This window comes from Gymnoscopelus microlampas, assembly GCF_963454915.1.
Source record: "Gymnoscopelus microlampas genome assembly, chromosome: 24".
NCBI lineage: Eukaryota > Metazoa > Chordata > Actinopteri > Myctophiformes > Myctophidae > Gymnoscopelus > Gymnoscopelus microlampas.
The window spans coordinates 34,494,010-34,517,221 of NC_139961.1; the positions used below are offsets into that span (position 1 = coordinate 34,494,010).

Genomic DNA, 23,212 nt, shown 5'->3' on the forward strand with positions numbered 1-23,212 from the left:
ATTTCATACAGATGGTAATGAAAGACATAACATTATTTGAAAGAATGATGTAATTTTTAACATGAGTACTTGGCACTTTAGAGTCAGCCTATGTCGTTTTTGTAACACACACGCACGCATGCACGCACGCCAGAGAACGGGTTCTGCTCTATTCTGCTCCCTATTTAACACACACGCCGACACACCGCAAACTCTCATTCCTTGTGCGGCCCCTGAGGCCATTATACTGTAAATGGGACCCTCTGTAATCGTATCATCAGTGAGCGGATGAAGGGCCACGCAAGGGCCACTGACTTCTTTGACATCTCAGAGAAAGTGACATCATCCCAGACAGTTACATAACCGCGGAGCGATTGCCACAGTGCTCCTGGCCAGAGGGGCCATTTTACATTTTTGGTGGAACAGGGACTAATCCACTAATAGTCGATTGTTAGACTCCGCTGAACCGACCAATCGCATCACATTACAGGTGATCACTGAGATGATGGTGCCTTTGAATAAGGACAAGTTGGAGAGAGGAGAATTTTCATTTTTTACAGATTATTTCAGTTTTTTGCTTTGTTGTAGACGGCGTAGAGAGACAGGAATCTGCAGTCAGGAAGGGATAGACATGTGACACGATTCTGAAGCCAGAATTGAACCAGGAACATTGCGAAGATGTCATCCACGCACTATACGGTCACCTGACTGGTGTGCACCGTGAAAAGTCCTCTAGTCCTCTTTTCAGGAGGTGAGGTTGTTCAAAACCATTTCAAAATGGACCTCACGCAGTGGTTCACAGTGGTTTTGTAAATGAGATTTTTGTCTATTCAGACAGTAGGGACATTTGACGGGATCAGTCCAAAGCCAGCAGGGGTCCAGACAGAGCAGTGGTCGTAATCATCACCACTTCTCATCTGTAGACCCACAAGCTCAACTTCATCTGACAGTGAAAGAGAGGAGAGACCCGTGAATAACGGGGCTGTCATCTCCATTTAGATTCACAGAGGAACACTAGAGGAGCTCAAATAAATTGATATCATATTTGAGCTACTCTAGTGTTCCTCTCTGTGATGGATAAAGCTCGCCTTGTTCCATGGAATAATATCGAGCATCAAAATGATTGTCCCTATAATTAGTTACATTATATTAACCACTTAAGCCTTATTTGTTGAAAATAAGGCTGGTTATTGCTCTGAGTCTCAGAGCTGTCTACAAATTGTGTCTTTTTCTCATGTAATCATAACTTTCTCTGCAGCAGCCGGCTTTTTCTCTCTTTACTTTGTCTTTATTACCAGAGCTTGAAACGGAGGCCTTCCTCTGCACAACGCACCCTTTTGTTGTTTTCTTTTTGGCCTTTACCCTTTTGACTTTTTCCTTCTTCTTGCGCTCTTTCTTGGTCTTTGGCTTGCCTTTGTCCTGGCTCGTGCTTGGGGGTCGTTTCGAGGATGAGACCCCCAGGCAGAGTCACCTCTTTCCCTTTTATGTTGGCTATGTCTTGACTCCTGCCACAGACAGGGTTCTCTGTCTTCTGAGCGCAATTCCCGGTGATGGGGTCATCACGCTTGCTCTATAGCGTGCCATGGTCACTGGATCTCAACGTGGGTTCCAGGTCCTTGAGGGGATTCCAGGGGGTCCCCAAGCTAAATGATTCATAGTTCAGAACCAAAATTGTGGTCTGTGGCCTAATGCATAACACGTTTTATGTTACAAGGGAACTCACTACCCACATTTTTACAATTGTCTCTGTGAAACAGAACCAAGTGTAAATACCCTATTCATTTCTTGCCCAAGGCTGACAATCTCCTTGCGTACACTGACGCTGACAAGTGATTCAGCCTGACTGAGGTCTCTAGGTTTGTCAAAGGTTATCAGCAACTAGCTTATTGTCTTGGGATAAAAGCGTCTGCTAAATGACTGTAATGTAATGTAATGTAATGTTTAACCAACCAAATTCCAAAGGGCGTTATGTTATGGCCCCTCCTGTTTTCACTGCACTTAACAGCTCAAAAATAGCCAATCTACAAGCTTAGCGACAGAGTATAAGTTAAGCATTACTCACGCCTATGACATTACCTGATTACCACAGGTTTTATTTATCTATGTCCATAATTAAAGATTGGCACATTGGGCTACTAGTGTGCAGCCACCTTTATGTCTCTTGAAGACTAGCCATTTGGATTCTTCTGCCGTGGGCCAGCGTCACTACAAGGACTTTGGTGTGCGTAGCTAGCATTCCTGTGCATAGGGATTACCACAGCAACCAATGCAGATACAGTAGGTTGATGATGTCTGAATACACAAATCATAACAGTGTGGACAGTCAGTCCTAAAGATCAGATTTGACCACAGTTTAAACACTTTTAAAGAATGTGTGCTGGCGTGGTTGTTTGTGAATGTTCACGTACACAGCCGATACTTTCTATAATAGTTTACTTTTATGGTATGCCTTAAGTGTGTGATGTTTGACTGCAACGTTGAGTGATTGTGTGTTTGTGTGAGCATGTGCGTGTTTTATAGTGATTTGTATACTTTTGTATGCAGTTTACATTGTTGGCATGGAGTCTCAAGTGGTCACACTTCTGAATAGGAGTCCAGATGTAAATGTGCAAACACGCTTTGCAGTAGTTGACAAATTAATTATACAGTACGTGTGTGTGTGTGTGTGTGTGTGTGTGTGTGTGTGTGTGTGTGTGTGTGTGTGTGTGTGTGTGTGTGTGTGTGTGTGTGTGTGTGTGTGTGTGTCCTGTTGTGCATTCAATCTGTATACAATTTCCTTTCCTTGTGCCCTATAATATGTGCGTACTCTTTAACTGTGATATATACTGTGTGTATAATATGTATGTGCGTTAGAGTGTCCATGTGTGTGCCCCTGCCCAGCTGTCGGAGTTTAACCCCGATTTGTCAATACCACAGAGAGATGAGGAGGGGGAGAGAGAGAAAGAGAGAGAGAGGGGGGGGGGGGGGGATGGGGGATGGGGGATGGGGTCAGGACATGAGGAGGAAGTTGTGAACAAAAGGCCTCACCAGGAAGGGAACAGGCCTGGAGACCCACAGGTCAAAGAGATAACGTATCGATTAGATAATGGGCCATTCACAGAATAGTCGAATATTCGACCAAAACCACTATTCGACACTGTACATCAAAGTCGATTATTCGCTGATATCATTCTTTATATTATAATTATATATTTTTTTTTGCAGTGGGTTTTCTACAGCAGACCTGCAGCTGTGAGCTCTGGTGTTGGTAGTTCTCCTAATCCATTCATGGTTGACTGTTGTCATATCATGTGATACGTAGTATCACATGATATGAGTATGTAGGTGGGGTGCTGAAACAGCAGCATTCATGCCAGAAAGATTTTATTTTTTGTCTACGCTCAATGGTGACAACTACAGTGTGTAAATACTTTACTTACCATTGGTGAGTTTATTAATGTAGTGTAAGTTGTAACAATGAAGTTAGTTGTCGTGACGTCCAGGGTACAGTAGCAGTCACTCCTGTTGCCGAGTATATCCACAGTTTGGACACTACAGTAGCTCTTGCGTGATGTCATGTTTTTAATTCAACTTTATCTTATGTTTATCCAACAAAGGTGCAAGCACGCACCTTTGTTGGATAAACACCACAAACGGGTCGCGATGGAGTGAAGTTGATCTTGTATTTATAGCCTGCTGTTACAGCATGTAATCATAACGCATCTTAGCCTTGTAACGACCGAAGGATGGACATAACTGTGGTTGTTGTTGAACATAGATAGGATAGGCTTGAACAATCATTTTCTGAGTTATTCCAAGTTAAATGAACTGAATGAATGAGATCGCTATGTTTCATTTCAACCAGAGCCGTACGGCTCTGATTTCAACCAACAGAATGTTATGCTATGCTCCGTCATAGAAGGGTGTTGCGTATCGCAGATCTACAAGCTCACAACGCGTCCATCTGTGAGGCATTGTGCATTTATAGGTCTGCTATGATTCATGGTCGCCGGGAACAGCTGCTGTGGGTTTAGTCCAGAGCCATATAAGGAGAGTTGCATCACCTCCGTTCACTTCATTGGGCCAGTCTTCTACAGAGCCTTCTATTGGCGAATAGTGACAAGCCCTGAACCGGAAGTTTACGGAATGCAGTGGAGTCTTTGAGCGTTTGTCACTATTTCGAGTTTAATGATAAATGCTCGTTTGATATTTCACCTGCGAATAATCGAATATTCAACTACTTTTAGGTATTCAAAGTCGAATACAAAAAATCGGTATTCGTGAATGCCCTTAGCGGCATGATTATGACTCAAACCTTCATCCAGATTATTTAGCTAGATATTGTGATTGCGGTTATTAACCCCGATTAAACAAGGAAACAGTATTCCATGCACATTTTGAATATATCCCGACTATTTTCAGTACATCTAAATATAAATGAAATAATGTCTCTGTATGTAGCTGTTATGTCGGTATTGTACGATTAGAAGCTGGGTAGACCAATATGCACAATAGTACAGTTGGTGATGATCATCTGCTCCGAGTGGTGTGAAAGGGATTTAAAAGCCATTCGCTTCATTACACTCAAACTAGGGCTGGTGCAACTGCTGACCTTGCAGCCGTGGACCGCACAGCGCTGCATCTCCAGCACATGGGTTCTCACATGCTGGAAGATTAGGGTCAGTAATGCAGCGTAGAAGTGGGGGTTGGGGGGGGGGGGGTGTCTGACCTGGAATCAGGGATGGGCCACCGGGTATGATCGGCTTACCTTTGTGGCGGGATAGCATATTATATTATCACCTTTCTTTCCAAACGGGAAGCAAGCCGATTTAATGGAAGACAAAAAAAAGGTTCACACAATATTTGTTTTGGGATGGGATGGGTGGTGGAGGGGTGGTATGCAGATGCAGGCGGGCAGATGCAGAATGAACAGAGAGAGAGAAAAAAGACGAGGATTCCACCTTGATTTGGGAAACTCTCTTTATGTAAACTATGAAACTCTCACTATTGAAGGTGGCGGCCATTTTTAGAGCATGTACTCCATCTCTCTCATGCGCCCTTTCTCTCTTGCCCTGCCTCTCGTAGTTTCTCTCTCTCTCACTCACTCTCTACCGCGCCCTCTCTCTTTCCCTCGTGATCGCTCGCACTCCATCTTTCTCTCTCCCCATCTCTCTCTCTCTCTCTCTCTCTCTCTCTCTCTCTCTTTAGGTTCTGTCCGCAACTCTTCTGGGAATCTACCCACAATGCACTGTGAGGAAATTGCCCCATAATGAATGCAGAGCATCTAAATTGGAATATGGCCCTAGGCGGGGGACCAGGCCAGCCGTTGAAATATTCACACAGCTTTATTAAGGCTCCTTTTAAGAGACCAGATGTACTGTGTGTCTAGCAGCCATGGAAAATAGGGTTATTTGTGCCATTGTGGCCTGCGCAGTTTATGACAAATCATAAAGCTGTCGGATCGCTAAGTGACACATCATGTTGCATCATCTGGCAGCGTGTGACTCGTCGTAAAGCCTGAGTTATGCTTGGTCGCGGCATCATGTCGCGCGCCACAAATAGCAGATCTATACGCTGGTGTTGCATCGCAGCATGACCCGTTGTGAGCTTGTAGATCTGCTGTTTTAGGTGCGCAACGCCGGCGTGCAACCAATTATCCGTCAGGCTTACGTTTGAGCGGGAAGCAAGCAAAACAGGTCTCTAAAAAACTCTCTACCTCGTTTTAGACAGATAGAGCTTCCCTTTGAGAAAACTAAATCACCTCATTCTTGAATGAATGATCTATTGATCAGCTGATTCAATGACTCAATTCTTGTCAAATAAATATCAATAGTGAAAGCTAGCTGTCCCTGCCAGCTTCTCTGACTCGTTATTTAAAACCTAGCTCAACCCCTGTGTTTTCAGTACTTGAGGCATCCATGGCTCCTTATTGTACAAACAGTTAGCTTTTTTTGTATTCTGTGGGATATGCTCAAAGTTCAGTGGGGCAGGTTCACTGCTGTGTATGTGTATGCGTGCGTGCGTGCGTGCGTATATGTCTATGTGCGTTTGCAAGTGTGCGGATGAAGAATAGTGTCTGTGTGTGTGTGTGTGTGTGGCTCTGATGGTCTACTCTACTCTCTACCGCTGAACTGGGTCGTGGGTAACACGTTGCCATGGCAACTGCTATTCGCCGGGCCCCGGGGCCAAGAAATGCTTTTCGCTTTTTACACTCTCCTCTGTTCTTCCTCTTTCGCTCCGTCTCGTTCTTCTTTATTTTCTCTCCTCTTTCAATTCCTTCATTTCATCACTCTTTCTGCCATTCTCATGGGCGACTGCTCGTTCCTTCGTTGCCTCCCATCTTCGTTTCTTTCTGTCGCTCTCTCTTTCTTCTCGCACACTTTCACCCACCATTCTCTCCCTCTTTCTCATTCTCTCCCTCTGTCAGCCATTGCATCCCTCCCTTGCGCCATCTCTCACTCCCTTTCTCACTCCATGCATCCACTCCCTCTCTTTCTTGCACCCCCTTTTTTCAACCCTTTTCCATGCCCCCCCCCACTCTCTATCTTTCATACAGCTCCCCATTTTCAACTCATCTCTCCTTCCATCCTTCCAATGTGCTTCCTCGAGGTTCATCCCGTTTCGTTTCCCTCTTTTCTTTCTGCCACTCCCTCCTCAACATGCTACTCCTTTCTTTTTCTCTCATGCGACAAAGACCCCGTATTTCCAGGCAAATAGGTTGACACAGCCGTTCAATGAAGTATGAATTATCTATTATTCCCCTCTCTCACTAGTCTACCCCTCTATCTCCCCCTCCGTCTGTCTTTCTCCCTTTCTTTCTTGTGTTGTCTTCTCCTCTCTTCCCACTCCTTCCTTCACGGTCTGTCCCTCCCACTCTTGTCTGTCTTTGCCATCACTGAGTGGTGGGTGGCTGTCGTTGACAGCTGAACTGTTGTGCTTGGAAAGTGTCTTTCGCAAAGGAGCCTCCTCACACCAAAATGCCATGAGCGGAGAATGGAAGGAAAAAAAGAACGGAGGTCTATTGTGTTTCTCGCCCCCGCTTCCCTTGTCCATTAATTGTCACTGTGATTGTCATCTTCATTTATCACGGGAGTGTTCTCTCTGTTGTTCTGGGGAGGCTAAGATAACCACATGCCTCCCGTATGTATTGTATACTGTATGTATTACTGATGAATTGAGTGCAATGGACCACAATGGAAACGAACCCCCTGGTGCTTTTTGTGTTATCCTTTTAGCATAACCTGTGAGTGTACTACCTGTACTGTTAACAATCCTGCTAATAAAGTATTCAATCAATTAATCAATTAATCAATCAATCAATCAATCAATTCTCCAGTAGCCATGTCTTTTCACTAGAGAGCATTACACGTGCGAAGGTTCAGACTATCTCCCCCAGACCCCCTCCCCACTGAACCGGACACACGGACAGACAGACAGACAGACAGACAGACAGACAGACAGATCGCTCGGTATCGCCAGTAATGTGCATATAGTGTAGTAGGAATTAATGTGCAGATTCAACAGTAATGTGTATCAGCAATAGGTACAGTCGATCTGCATTGAATGGAGTGAGCACTATAAAAACGCTAACAGCAGATAGTCTGAGCAGGCTTAAGCAGGCCTCCAGTTATAGAGTACATCCAGGAGCCACAGAGCCAGAGTGAGTGAGCAGTCACTAAGCATTAATCCAGTGATGGTGGAGGATGGCATTTCTCAAACATTGCATTGTCTGGGACTGGCCTGCGGCAGCAGTTTCAGTTAAAACCAGTACTTAAAATCACTTAAGCTCACCATTAAAAAGGCAAGCAGCATAGGTGCTAGCAGACCCTGATTGTAAAAAAAAAAAAAAGAAATAAAAAGAAAACACCAACTCAGTGAACCAAAGAAATTGATTTTGGAATGTCCGTATTAGTAAAAATTAAAAGTTTTGAATTTACTACTACTACTACGTGACTAATAAACTGCTGGACTAGACTAATGGTGTAAAACAGAATCCCTTTGCTGAGCCACAGCAACTTACTGTACTATAGAACTTTGAATTCCTAAATTATGAACGTTGCCAGCAGCCAATAGTGACATTATTGAGTAAATAAATAAGTCAGGTAGGGTTAGGGTAACAGCGGACAGTGACATAAGGTATTTGTTCTTGGCTCTGGCTTCTGACATTACATCATAACAGGAGAATGAAAAAGTGTCCACGGTCTCAGCAATGAACCCCGGCTGGTGTCATTTTTCACCTCAGGTTCAGGGACAGGAGAGAGTGTGTGTGTGTGTGTGTGTGTGTGTGTGTGTGTGGGGGGGGGGTTAGAGAGAGAGAGAGAGAGAGAGAGAGAGAGAGGCAGCGAGATAGGGCGAGGCAAAGTGAGAGTGATGGTCCGACCTCGCTGCATCTCCTAAATCCTACAGTAATGAATAGACCATTGATTTCCATTAGGGCCGGCTGGCCGCTCTGACCGCTCTCAACTGTCTGCTCTCCATTAACTCCCTTTAAACTGTGGCTGATAAACAGTCTGCATGCGTTGCCGCGGGGACACCGGATGACAGATCTCCCCTCTCTGTTTTAAAAAAAGGGAGAAATGTGGATGATCGCTGGGAGGCTGTGTGCTCTGTTAAAACATCTGACATTTTACTGATGCTTTGATCCAAGGTCCACTACAGTGTCATGAGTGCATGCATGAAACATGAACTTACGTAAAGTTCATGACATAGTATACTCATTCAGCTATTCAGGACAAAATATTCTTAATCTTATGCCAAGTACATTTGGTATTCAGTCTTGAAATCATGTTGTTGCGTAAGTGCAATACAGTGGAATAACCACTTGTTCTCAATGCAGTTGTACTTGTTTCAGTGACTAGGCCGATGCCCATTGGGAACTATGTCCGTTGGGGGACGATGCCCGTTGTACCCATTATATATATTTTTTTTTACCCTTTGTTCCATGTTCTTTAACCCATCAAATCCGGGAAAGAATCTTGTGTCTTTAAAGTGTTTGAAAAATCTTTAATAATTTGGATTTTTTTTTTAACACAAATCTTCTCTTCTGGGGGTTCCTGGCACAAAAAAAATCAGATGGGGGTCCGCAGCCAAATACATATCATTTTGGGGGTCCTTAGCACGATAAAGAACTACTGATTTAGAAGGCATTTGTAGAAACGGCCTCAGGTCTTAATCGTTTTTTGAGTGGTGCCAACCACTCTCATTTGACTTTGTCCGTGTGTCCGTATGTCCGTCCGTCCGTATGTCCGTCCGTATGTTTGAGCACGGCTGATTGGTCAAGCTTCACGTGACACGTGACAATATGTTGTCACGTGTCACGTGACAACATATTGTTGCTGATTGTTGCGGATGCAAACAGTTACACTTCCAAAGGCACCACTCTCTTCACACTGGGTGTGATTTTTTTATCGTTCTGTAGCTGCAACCACACATTTTAGACGTTCTTTGAAACAATGTTGTCATCCTTGGCCAGTCTGAGGAGGGAGTCGTCAGACTCACCCATTCTACGGATGGCACCACAGATGGCGTAGGTCTTGAACTTGTCGTTGAAGCGACCGGTCACCTTGTCAACCTCGGCAATGTTGATCTGGACAGAGGCATGGTCCTTCGCTCCAAGGACTTTGCTGCTAGCAGAGCATTTGCGTGGGAAGTACAGGTCCACACATTCACCAGTGTCGTTCTGCATGTTTAGAGATGTGGCTGTTTATCACCTACAGACTCGTTTGCGACAAATGACAGACGGTAAAGCTACTGTACACAGTTGTGTACTCATTATTATAGTACTTGAAGTCTATGATGTCAGTACTATGACATCATATTAATGACGACGGTTCTCCATATATGGGCATAAAAGGCATTATCATAGTACTATGAAGGCCAGTCTATGATGTCAGTACTATTACATCATATTGACGACATCAGGGATCTCCATATATGGGCTTAAAAGGAACACACACACAGACAGACCGATAGATACAGAGATCTGACTGACTTCTTAATCAGCATAATCTCTCTGTGATACACATGCCAAGTTTGAAGTTGATCTACTGTACAAGCTCACAAGCTTGTATATTGGCCATTTTTGCTACTTTTGCACATCACTGTCATACGAAATGTAAAAAGTTGAAATATGCACAACCTTTCTGCCCAACAGCGACAATATTATACCATCAACTGGTTTTGCATTGGGACACGTTTTGCATCAACCATGACTTCAGGATGCAAAAGAACAGAGTTAAGGTTGTCCTTTGCATGTGACCCTATCAGGACATCATGCGGCCCACTTTTGGGTCACACCCCCATTGGCTGAGAAACACTGCTCTGCAGCATTTGGCAGTGCACCACTGGCAGCACTTTTATGAAGTAGCAGGACTGGTGCAAGTGGTGAGGGGGGACCCTGTTCAACCTTCCTGATCGATAAGTATCAACCGGTAGCCAATTTCACTACTATAGCACATTGGCCTGTTTTTGGGCCAAGGATTTACATGCAATTGAGCTCAACTCCCCAATGCCTTATCAACAAACCACGCTTTCCCTACAAATTTCGATCCGTTAATACAACGGTGCTGGCATTCAGCTCACAACGTGGCGTCCTCAACACATTTGGGTAAAATAGGTTCTGTATTGAAAATGAACCCACCCCACCCCTGCCACACACACAGCACAGTGTTTATTTTTGGATTTCTTTTTTATTGATACAATGAGACATGAAGGGCAGCAGAGAAAGGGGGGATGGCATGCAGTAAAGTAACTCAGATTCAAGGACAAGCCTTTTGGTACGCTCTCTTACTCTGTGTTCCACCGGGGCACCCCATTAATGATTATTTCTAGCTATGTAATCTCAGCTTCATATCAGGGGAGCTCATGTGGGAGTTCAGCACCCGAAACAGCCCGGTGTTTGTGTGTACGTACGTGTGTGTGTGACTGTGTGTGTGTGTGTGTGCGTACATGAGTGCGCGTGTGTGCATGCAGTTGGGCCGACACAGGCCCTCAGGCACACGACTTAACTTAACTGGAGGGAAATCGGTTAACTTCCATCGCCTGTCAGAATCAATTGATTAAGTTTTGAGCTTGACGTGTGCAGTCACGAGGTCTCAGCGCCTGCCTGCATGGATTCTCATGAGGCTGGATGGAACGCACTTAACTCACAAAATCCTTTACAACTGCACATCTGTATCGCAGAGCAAAATGAGTGCCACTACTGACCTGTCAGTTTTTCAGAAGGGCCTGTGTAGAGGCATAGGCTCCCTAAATTTCAATTCAAATTCAATTCATTAAGATTATTGGGCCAGTTTAACCACTTTCCTTTTTGGGGGCATGTCATTATTGGATTTTTTTGTTTTTAATGTCAAAGATTTTCAAAACATTTCGAAAAACAGACAGAGGCTATATGGCTATTTGGGTGTTTGGCATGGAGAAGTGTGGGACCCCCTGCCCTAATGGATTTGCTTCTCCTCTTAAGCCAAGCGAGTTCAGTGTCAGACCTGATGTCTGAATTCAGGTTTTTCACACAAGGAGAAATGTCACAAACAGAACAGGGTATACAAGGCTAAAAACAAATCAAATTCTCAATGTGAAATTATGAAGCTTCAGATAGGTGCCAATTGGAGCAGGTTGTCATGGAAACAGCAAAGTGGCACATGCAAGATGGTTGCTTTTTTTCTGGTCTTACTTCCTGAAGACCTATTTTTAATGCACTGTTATATAAGATATGACTCCTGCGCTCAACGTAATGCGCCTTTGTGTTGGAATAAAGAAGGCACTGGAGCAACTCGGACGATTTGAGCCTTCTTATTTTGCACCTTTGTGTGCCCTTTTATTCGCTTGACAAGTGATGGTATATATTGCTTTTGAGGGACTGGAATCTATCGCAATCTATTGGTGTTAACTGATACTATCTGCCTATAAGCTACCGCAATGCTCTTTGGGACTATCCGTGTGATTTTACATTCAATGGCCACAATGATGGGCAAATTCCAAATTTGATCGGTCATCATCCTCATCATCAGAAATTAAGACATATGTGATCAATTGCATTGTCATGTCATTTTGTACTGATGGTTCTGTACTGAGACCAAAGACAGGTCAGCATAAACAAAGTGATTTGGCTAGTGATGCCCACCGAAAATAGCTGATCTACATGCTCATAACATGTGAGCTTGTAGATCTGCTATTTTTGGAAGGAAGTATAAATGAGGCATTAGCGATCTCATGTAATTGCGAGTAAACCTTCTGTATCTGCCTGCTAGAGGATGTGACATCGGCAAGCAGTGGGTCCCTCGCTCCCCTGGTGCCCTAGAAAACCACTAACAGATCTTTTATTTAGAATAAGATCATGACTTATTCATGCTATCTGGTGTGTGGAGATTTTTTTTTTTTTTTTGAGGAATGTTTCTTTAAAGACAAAAGTGGATAGATGGCGGGGAGGGGTTGCGAGCACATAGGGAAGTTTTACACGTGATAGTCAGCGTTCTGCTGGGCTCTGGCTATGCACTGATGCATGCTAACTAACCACTAACAACACAGCTGGCAGGGAGATGTGTGCACCTGGCTTGTAGCCTGAAAGTGCAAATACAACGGCATGATTCGATCACCCCATGTCCACTAGTATGTGTATTTACACCATTTTATTTGATTAAAAGAATTGTCACCACTGTCAACCTCTATACCAGTGGTTCTCAAAGTGGGATTCGGGGACCCCCAGGGGTCCTTTGGGGGGTTCCAGGGGGTCCTCAGCAAAATGTGTTATTACAGCAATCATTTTAAACACTATCCATTTATGAGTTGGCTAATAGCAGATCTACACATTTCTTTTTCTTTTTTTGAAAAATCTCAAATGTCTTCTGGGGGTCCCTGGCACAAAATATTTTCAGATGGGAGTCTGCATCCAAATACATATGATTTTGGGAGTCCTTGACATGAAAACGTTTGAGAACAATTGCTCTACTTAGTAAACTAATAGGCCTATTTATTTGACCGGGGATGGCTCTGAGTCTGTACTGTTCCGCTCTACACCAAATATCTTCGCCGAAAATAGACAAACTTGTAGATCTGCTATTTTTGGCGAATATTTCCCCCCAGAATAGGGATCCTAGGGTTCAAGTGTTTAAAGCATGGTAAAGATAAATGAAATGATCGCTTATTTTAATTGTGGTCTCTCAGATATTGAGCCTAGATCTAATGGCTGTAAAGGATAAGTACATACAGGAATCTGTGACATTCTTGCAGGGACATTTCAGCGACATTAAGGTTGGGATGCAGGTGCATACTGCACACACAGGACGGAGGCAACATGACTTCACATTGTGAGCAATGTCTCTACATACAGTACAGTATATACAGTACTATGAGGGCAAGCCTGGCTGACAAATGTTATGTACCATTGGGGCGGCCATAGCTGAATGGGTAGAGACTGAGCCTTCCTGGGAAGCAGGAGGTCCCACGTTCGATTCCCGTCCCTGGCAATGTGTTGAGGTGTCCCTAAGCAACTTAAAGCAAGGCACTTAACCCCTAACTGCTCCCCCCCTCCCCCACGCTCCTCTGTGGGCAGCACTCAGCTGGGTGCAGCTGAAAAAACAGAATGTCCCCCCCGGGGTGAAATTGGTCTAATTATTATACCATTAATATCACTTGAGGGCTGGTGCACTACACACAAACACAGAGTTTGGAACAAGAATTGCAATCGGTGTCATCAGCAGCAGCGTTGAGCCCCCGTGCTTTTATCATGACAAGACTCTCCTGCTATATCTCTGTTCTATCTACCATCCCACGGCACAAAACACAAAAGACCACCCCACAAGATCAGTGTGTGTTATGTAACTTACACCAGTGATATGCTTTTCATCGGCACTGGGCCAGACACGGCTGCCAAAGTTACATTCGCTGCAGATTTGTATTAACATAAGTTGAGCACAAAATCAAATGAGGAAAAAAGTAGACATTTTCACAAAACAGGAGAAGTCACAACATTTTAGTTTTAACCACTCAGGCCTTAGCGTCCCTATCCTGGGAGGAGGAACATTCGCCCCAAATAGCCGATCTACAAGCTCACAACACGGAGCGTTGCGACCCGCTGTGAGCTTGTAGATCGTCTATTGTAGGAGAAGAGATTTGGTGTAGAGGGGAAAAATGAGCGCAACAAAAGTACAGTGCCAACTCGGGTCCGTTTTACAAAGTATAGAGGGTTCAGGTGGTTAAGGCAGTTGGGATACAATGCCTTGGGTTACAAATGTGGGAGTAACACGGTCTCTCCTCTGCCCCCTGCAGGATGCTTTGAGTGCTGCATCAAGTGTCTGGGCGGGGTGCCCTACGCCTCGCTAGTGGCCACCATCCTGTGCTTCATAGGTGTGGCTCTGTTCTGCGGCTGCGGTCATGTGGCGCTGACCGGCACGTTCACCATGCTGGAAAACCACTTCTCCAGGGAGCCCAGTGACAACACAACACTCGCCACCGTGTAAGTGTGTGTGTGCGTGTGCGTGTGCGTGTGCGTGTGCGTGTGCGTGTGTGCGTTCGCGCGTGTGTGTGCGTGTGTGTATGCGTGCACGTTGACATACTGCCAGGGGCGGAAAGAGTACTTGAATTCTACCGTACTTAATTGACTTAAATGTTAATCAAGTAGGCCTACAAATAAGATCGCAGTTTTGAAGACTACTTTGAGTAAAAGTTACATTAAAAAGTTACTCAATGACACTAACAAGAGTGCTTAAACATTGTATATAATATAGTGTAAAACTGTAAATGAAATAGCATGCCTTGGTTTTGTGTGTGTGTGTGTGTGTGTTCAGGATTCAGATCTTTCAGTACATCATCTACGGCATTGCATCCTTCTTTTTCGTGTATGCCATCATCCTGCTGGCTGAGGGCTTCTATACCACCAGTGCCATCAAGAAGGAACTGCAGAGCGACTTCAAGACCACGGCCTGCGGACGCTGCATCACTGCCTTTGTACGTTAACGCGCCATTTGAAACCGTGTCCAGACGAGGGCTTTATGGTACAAACATCAAGATGACAAATAGAGTTTACAGAAGACAAATGATAGGGCGCTCAGGTGGTGCAGTAGTAAAGTACCTGCCCACCACTGCGGAGTCTAGGGGTTCAAAACCACCACGGTGCATCCGCCTTTGTCGAGCGTCTGTTATATAAAATCAATGAGAAGGGTCATGGTTCAACATTGGGTGGTAATGAGCACAACAACTCTTGCTCACACACACACACACACACACACACACACACACACACACACACACACGCATGCATGCATCACGCTAGACTACATTAACATATGTTGCCATATACAGCATAACAAATCTATACACATATCCCAATAAGACTGCAAAAATGCACACATACAGACACACACGTACGTACGTACGTACGTACGTACGTATGTATGTACATCCTTCCGCACACACACACACACACACACACACACACACACACACACACACACACACACACACACACACACACACACACACTCACACAATGCACAGCAGAATCCTTGAGGGGAACTGCGGCACAGTTTGTCCTTTCTAGCCTGATTACTCTAATTGCTACAGATGTCCAATAACATTAGCGTACACATACATGGACTGTGTATGCGTACAGTACGTGCGTGGGTGCGTACATGCGTGATTGTCATTGGAGAATTCTCATGGGTGTTGATTGAAATAATATTTGACATATTTGACAGTGTCAAATTTTACCATGAAAAATACCTACAACCCTACAAGAAGAATGAATCACTTCTGTTGCTGAATGTCTCATTCGTGTTAAAATGAACCCTCTCCTTTACTCACATTCTTTCTCTGGACTGCTTTCTTTCCTCAATCCCTTCATCTCTCTCTCTCTCTCTCTCTCTCTCTCTCTGTCTCTGTCTCTGTCTCTGTCTCTCTCTTTCTCTTCCTGTTCTGTCCTGCAGTTCATGGGTCTGACTTACATCCTGGCCCTGGCGTTCCTGGCTATCTTCGGCTTCACAGCTATCCCCGTCTTCCTGTTCTTCAACATGTGGACCACCTGCGCCGCCATGAAGTCGCCCACGTCCAACCTCACCACCACTGACTCCATCTGTGTGGACGTCAGGCAGTACGGTCAGTATGCTTTACCAACCATCCCTGTAAACTCAAAGAAAATGTGCCATTTCCATTTATCCAAATGTAAAATCCTGAGTGTTCATTTCAGAATACAGTAGAACAAAACATAAATAATTTCACTACAAATACACAAATATAGATGGCTTGCTCACCCTCTCCCAACCACACCCCCAGCCCTAAATTGTTATACAAACGAAAAATGGGAGGCAATACAATGGCCTGGATAATAGATGAAGATAATAGATAATTTGCGTCAGCGTTTGTCTTGTAGGTGCTGTGATCCCCTTAGGCTTGTGAGTAGGGTTGTTTTCTGTTCCTGTGTAGGAGGAGGGGGCCAGCCTGCCAGGGGTGTGCCTAGGGGACGAGGCACACCTGACTCCAATCGTCCCCTGGAGTATTTAAGCAGGCTGGCCAAGTCTAATATCCCACTCTCAGGAAACATTTTTTGTTTTTGGTTGTTTTGAGTTCCTTTTTGCGCATGCATACATTACTGATTCCACTGATTACTCAAAATGTTGTGTTGTCTCCCACTTTTGTCATGGGGTTTGAGCCAAGTTCATGACAGTGCAAACTTTTCAAAGCAAGAATAGGTTTTAAGATGAGAAAGTCCTGAAGCAGTGGAAAGAAGTGATGGATCTCAGAGAAAGAGGACATTTATTCCAGTCAGCTGGAGCTTTGTATGTGAATGACGTGCTACGATCTGTATGATTGTCTGTTACTATAACACCAGGGATTTGAACCGCGTGGGGAACCAAACCTATACCCTCAAACCCTCAGGAAATCCACCCTCGGCTAGGTAATATTGGGCTTATGAGCTTATGGCAGTACTACTTGTCAATCGGTAGGTGTCATACCCGACACCAGGGTCTGCAATTCTCAATAGAAGAGTAAGGAGACCACCTCCAACCACTGAAGATGTACTAGTTCTATTGTATTAACATACTCTACCATACAGATGAGTTAAAATAGGGTTTTTATTCATTAAAGTAAGTTCTGTATCGCAGCTTTAAATATATATAACACTCAGGATTTTACAGTGTAGTTTTCTTGCTTACACACACAATAGAGACTTTAGAACTGGATTTAAACCATTGGGTCTGTTCCTATACCAACTTCAACTTCAATGTTATTTTGACACCACAAGTTTACAGGTGTAAAGGAGTGGGTGAAATCTAACGATGTAACACTTCACGATGTGTTTTGTGTCTCGAGAGCTTGCGCCCAAAGGGTGCTAGTCAAAGTAAAATGCACAACAAACTAGAAAACATGCTGAAATGCTTGCTTTTTTTTGTATGGATATGTATATAGTAGTCGTCAATATAATACAAAGAATGCTATGTGGCTAATACTACTGAAGGTAGCTTCATACACGTTGCGCTTATTTTCCTAGAATAGGGGGAAACATTTGCTAAATGTTTGCTAAATATTTGTTTTCAATGATCAGAGCACCACCTGACCTATATTTGGTCTACTATTATATTATTTATAATAACTTGATTGGATGCTACGGTAGGATGTCAATCCTTTATCTCGTTTGCAGTTCTTGTACAGTAGCTCTCCTGTGATTGCATATCTGCAGTGACGTACTGTGCATGACCCACATTCAGAGGACAGCTGGCCTGTCCATAGAATGCACATTGCATATGTTGTATTGGCAGTCATACTACACCATACTGCATAAATCATTAACCTCATTTAATGATCGCATTGAAACGGCTCTCAAGCCACTGTAAATACCTGATCTTTGGTTGAGCTTCCATTGATTTTTCAGACATTCTTTTAGAGGTAAACTTCATACTGTATATTGCCTCTTTAATCCTTCAGGTGTGATTCCATGGAACGCCTCACCAGGAATAGCCTGTGGTAACACACTGACAGACATCTGTAATACCAGTGAGGTGAGACACTGATAATCCTCTATTCATCTCTGTTATCTCCCTGTTCTATCTGCTCCTTTTCTTCTTTTCAGCTGTCTTTTTATGTACTCTGTTGTCTTTTCTCTCCTCTCCTCTCCTGTCCTCCAAATACAAACATCAGTCAAATGTATGTTGTTTTTAGAACACAACATCAGAGCTGACTAACTGAAAGTCTCCCATGATCCTTTGCAGTTCTACTTGTCCTATCACCTGTACATCGTTGCGTTTGCTGGCGCTGGAGCCACCGTCATTGCATTGGTAAGCTTCCTTATGACAGTTCCCATAATGCGCTCCCAAATATGCACGTTGCCATGGCACGCTTATCGGTTGCCATAGCAATGCTGCCGCCTCTCACAGTTTTGTGTTCATCTCTCCCACCCAGAGGGATGCAAATTTGCCCTATATAGCCTGCAGTGTATACACACACGCACACGCACACACACACACACACACACACACACACACACACACACACACACACGGATACAGGCTGACACACATCATGATGGCACTTAGCACCGTGTCAACATTTTTTGTACTCTTGCTTTTTAATAGGACACGGTGTGACAAGTCGTGAAGAACACACTGGGGGGTAGACATAGTGTTGTTTTTGTTTAGGGAACAAAGACGTGAAAAAGGCAGCCAGCTCTACCAGATATCATGAAGAGGTCATTACTGATTCCTCTATCTGATCATAGGGCTTAGTGGATGAGACATTGTATTTAATTAGTTGATTAGATGTGATTGACCTTAGACTTAGTGTGGGACTGTGGTAGCATGCTAGTGGTCATTTATCACTATGCCTACAGTACCTACAGAACATTGCAAAATCCTGAGTACTAATTCAACTCTGAGAGTTTGAGGATTAACCCATAAGGGGTTAAATGAATACTTACCAGTGAATGTACCTTTATTCATTACCAGATTAAAAGTTTCTTAATTTTATTAATTTGGGATTATCTATACTGTACCCCTAGGCTGACACCGGATACATCTCGCTCCGCAATGCCACCAAGGGGCAAGGCCAAAAGGATATGTGTAATTTAGGGCTGTCACGATTACAAAGTTGACGATTAATTGTCACTCAAATAATTGCGATTAACGATTTCATTGTGTGTTTGGCATTGAACATTGGAACATTATGAAGCCTTTTAGGCTTCGTAATCAAACATTGCACAGGGCAGATATAACAAATAACTGAAATATACAAAGAAATTGTATTAGTTAATTTTATGCATGTAAAAAAAGCAGAAATAGCTGATCTGCAAGATTACAACGCGTCACAGTAAGCTTGTAGATCAGCTATTTCTGCTTTTTTATTTGAACATGTGTGAACATTTTTCAACATAGAAATAGAAATATTATTGCGATTATCTCAAATAATTGTAATTAAATGATTATGTAAATAATTGTGACAGGCCTAGTGTAACTCAAATGTACAGTGACTTCACTGACTCTGTGTTCTCTGTCTGTCCTGTCCTCGTCCTTGCTCCCTTTCTGTCCTCTGCAGATTCACTACCTGATGATCCTGGGGGCCAACTGGGGCTACCTGAAGAGCGCCGTCGGCACACATGAGTACCAAGACATCAAGACCAAGGATGACCAGGACCTGGAGGCAGAGGCTCGTTCCAAGGACGGCCAGAACTCCTCCTCTTACTCATAAGGACAGGCGGTTGTGTCGCTGACCCCTCCCATCTCCACAACCCCATTCCCCGGCCATCTCCTCTCCACACCCCTCTCCCACTCCATTTCTCGCTCACCTCCTTCCTGATACCTACCACCTCTCCGCTTCTCCCACCCCCCCCCCCCCCCCCCCCCCCTCTGAATTAAACAAACCAACTCGGTCATGTTTGATAGTCACGCAACCCGATTCTCTGTCCCCCGTTCTTCACTGTGGGTTGATTAGTGGTCCATTAAACATTGTGGGCAGGACAGTGACCACTGCATAAATGCTGATGAGTTCAGCCTGTGGCTGGTTATGTTCATCTACTCAACACACAGCCGCTTTGGTGGCTAAAACTTGCCATTGTTGAGAGGGTTATATCTATTCAATATTGGTGGGTAAAATCGCAAAAAAAAAAGAAAACAGGGTGGATCCAGTTTGAGGGTTCCAGGCAGGGGGTGTGTGTGGGGGGGGGGGGGGGGGGGGATCGGGGATGCCTCAGCAGGCCCAAACATTGGTTGCAAGACGCTTCAGAAGCGTCAGAGTTCCCTGTCGTCGGGTCGAGCTCGGGTTCTGATCGGTGAGTAGATCGCGTCTCCTCAACTAGCTTTTTGGGCCGCAGCTAGTGAACGTGACCCTGGCTGTGATGGCCGTCCAGAGCCAGCGCAGCCGTTCACAACACAATCTCCCAAACAGCCTAGAAACCACTCGGTCACTGCCTGCTTCAACCCCACCTCAACCTTTCCACACAATGAAGCCAGGCAGCAACTAACTTCCTCTGCTTTTGTTTGGTGTTTTATATACGTATATATATGAATATGAATATATTGTGCGAATGTGTATGAAAGTTTTTTTTTTGTTAATACACTTTCAAAAGTATGCCAGGTAACTATTATTATGATGATCTTTTCTGGTTTTCTTTCTATTCCCTTCATACTTTTTCCTAGAACTTTTTCTCTTCATATTCTTTGACTGGTACTTTTTTATTGGTGATGCTTGATATGTTGTTGCACTATTTACAAAAAAAGGAAGTTCTGTGGGAAAAAAAGGCCCTCATCCGTTACAAAGCACTCAAGGACCCCACCCCCTCTCATACAAGTAACTAAAGACAGGAACTCCAGTTGAGTGCCAACTTGGAGAGGATCACACAGTGCTTAATCCGTATTTCCAAAATCTGAATTCAACTAATACGTAAACAGTCGCATTTTATCACAGAGAGTTGTGTTTTTCCAAACCTCTCCACCAGCTCCGTGAACACCTGCTCAGGATCACAGATCGATTTTCTTTGGTCCGTTAAGTGAGTGTCACTCATCACAGGCTTAAAACTGAATCGTTAGACCTTAAGGGTACAGTCACACATGCGTGAATTGAATATTCACGTCCAGTTCATTTCCATTCTGTGCGAGCAAAGGGATGGAGCTTCCTGTTAGAAAAACAAGTTCACATCACTTGCATCGCGTCAAATTTAACTTTGTTGAACTTTGACGAGAATTTCGCCTCGGCAAGCGTTGGGCACTCCACTGCATTTGTGCATGTGTGACCGTACCCAGAAGCCGCATTTAAACAGGAACTGAAAAGGTGACTTATTAACTCCTTGTGACACAGACCTGACCTTCTCAAGGTATTCCAGTCTGTTAATGAACCCATTTATTCACTGTTTAGGCAGCCTGGGGAAGATCAGATCTGTGCCACTAAAGGGCTAAACCTCACAGTCATTGTCTTAGTACAAACTCTGTCTGTGGCTCGCTTTGGAGTTTGGACTTGGGCGACACACCAGATTTTATTGATTGCAATGCCGTCCCACCAAAGTATCGCGATATTATGATCATATCTTTGGGTAGGTGTCTGCGATACTGTGAAAATATTGCATATGGTAGCAAATATTGCGATATGCGGCCAAGCCTAACCGCACCATCAACAGTGCTTGATCAATCATTTTGTGGAATAAAACGGACCCGATAACTCATTCTATCACTTTATACAGCCACACCCTTTTTGTAAATGGGGGTCACTTGTAAATATCTGAACCAGATCTGAGGATCTCGAACACCTCTCCACATGGGGAAAAGCTCTTTATTATTCTCCACAGATATGTAAATGTACCATTTGGGATATGTGTTTAGCATTCAACCACTAGTTGCGCATTTGATATACTTGTAATGTAACATCTTAAACGATATGTTGTGAGAGGGATTACAGTGCAGTCCTGATATGATAAGATATGACATGATACATTTGAGGTGCTTGTGATGTATACATTTTAAAATGTGAAGGAAATTGATTTTTAAACATATTGGTTTTAGGCAGCTGGGTATTTTTTCCTCTTGTGATTCTGTAAGAAATAACTTTTATGGAAAATTGTTTGTGCTTCTTTTACGACGGCCAGCCAAATGAGTGACTCCAATGTTGATGATGTCACATTTTTTCTGTTTTTTTTGTTTTTATGCCTATCACATGAGCCACAGAGACTGTTTTGGATGTTTACACTAATATAAATAAAAAACAAGTCAGGAATTTTCATACGTTGATTTTATAATCAGATATCATTTAATATTCAAAAACTATAATCTATATCAGTCATCGTTGGTTAGTTTAACCCCTCTGAAAAACAGCCGCGGAGGGACGTTTTTAAACTCATGAGATGAGCATGTCAGTATCGTCCACGTGTGCAGCTGTGTATTCTTGGGGGAAAAAAGGATTTTTTGTTCGATATACGTGCTTTGCCCGCCCGGGAATCACTATTAAAAGGTGAAAATAAACACATTCAGTGTCCTATTAAGGGCTAATTCATACTTTGATGGGAAGACGTGTCGCTCCGCGGAGACAAGAGGTTCTCGCCGAGCGAGGCGGTCGTTTGCACGACGTATGAATTACACTTTAAGGCGATGCGTGGCAGGTTGTTGTCGTTTCCTCGTTATTGCATGAAGGAGACATGACTGTCTTTTTGCAGTTTTTTCAGGTGATGTGTAGTCAATTGTACTGACAACTATGGTAGGCAGTGTTTAACCCCCCCCCCCCCCCCCCCGCCCCCCGACTCCCCACCCCTTCTCCCTGCCCTCCCCCTGCCTCTTTTTCTAAACAGGAACACTTTCGTTGTGCTTTGATGGCATTGTAGACCCCCCTCCCCCCTGTAGGTGTTTTCATCATTGTTTAATTTTTTAAGTTGGCAAAATAGTTCTATGACTCCTATATAGTGATGATTTTTGTATCCTTCTCTAGTAAAAACTGATATTTTTTATTCTCGTGACACGGCTGGCTCCTGACTTTTTCTTGAGTGTGTTCTTGAGTTGATGTGTTCAGTCGGTAGACAACTGACTTATCTATCAAGTCTAAAGCTGCAATCCGGAACTTATTTTAATGAATAGAACGCTGTTTAAACCAACGTTAATACAATATAACTAGTACATCTGCTGTGGTCTCTCTACTCTTCCATTGAGAAATGTATACCCTGGTTTGTTCTGAAACCCATTGCATCAAGCGGGTGACAAGTTGGGACAGATTTGACCCTGTGTCAGACGTTTGACGCGTCGGGATGCTCTCTGTTGCGGCGCATGTTGACGAGGACGCAATGATTCAGGATTTT

At 43.9% G+C, this 23,212-nt stretch overlaps 2 protein-coding genes across 2 annotated transcripts in view; one reads left to right on the forward strand and one right to left on the reverse strand.

Moving 5' to 3' along the window:
* The window catches only part of LOC311040955 (neuronal membrane glycoprotein M6-b-like), a 36,655-nt gene extending 13,785 nt beyond the window's left edge, over nucleotides 1–22,870 (forward strand). The window contains exons 2-7 of the mRNA XM_084051395.1: nucleotides 14,224–14,410; nucleotides 14,742–14,901; nucleotides 15,879–16,047; nucleotides 17,875–17,948; nucleotides 18,159–18,224; nucleotides 19,477–22,870. Coding sequence (XP_083907521.1) covers nucleotides 14,224–14,410; nucleotides 14,742–14,901; nucleotides 15,879–16,047; nucleotides 17,875–17,948; nucleotides 18,159–18,224; nucleotides 19,477–19,629 — 809 coding nt within the window. The 3' untranslated portion in view covers nucleotides 19,630–22,870. The remainder of the gene's footprint in view (nucleotides 1–14,223; nucleotides 14,411–14,741; nucleotides 14,902–15,878; nucleotides 16,048–17,874; nucleotides 17,949–18,158; nucleotides 18,225–19,476) is intronic.
* On the reverse strand, nucleotides 9,375–9,648 carry LOC311040801 (small ribosomal subunit protein eS21-like). The gene has a single exon (XM_084051158.1). The coding sequence runs from the start codon at nucleotides 9,641–9,643 to the stop codon at nucleotides 9,392–9,394; it is 252 nt and encodes an 83-aa protein (XP_083907284.1). The 5' UTR covers nucleotides 9,644–9,648; the 3' UTR covers nucleotides 9,375–9,391.
* Nucleotides 22,871–23,212: the final 342 nt, after the last annotated feature.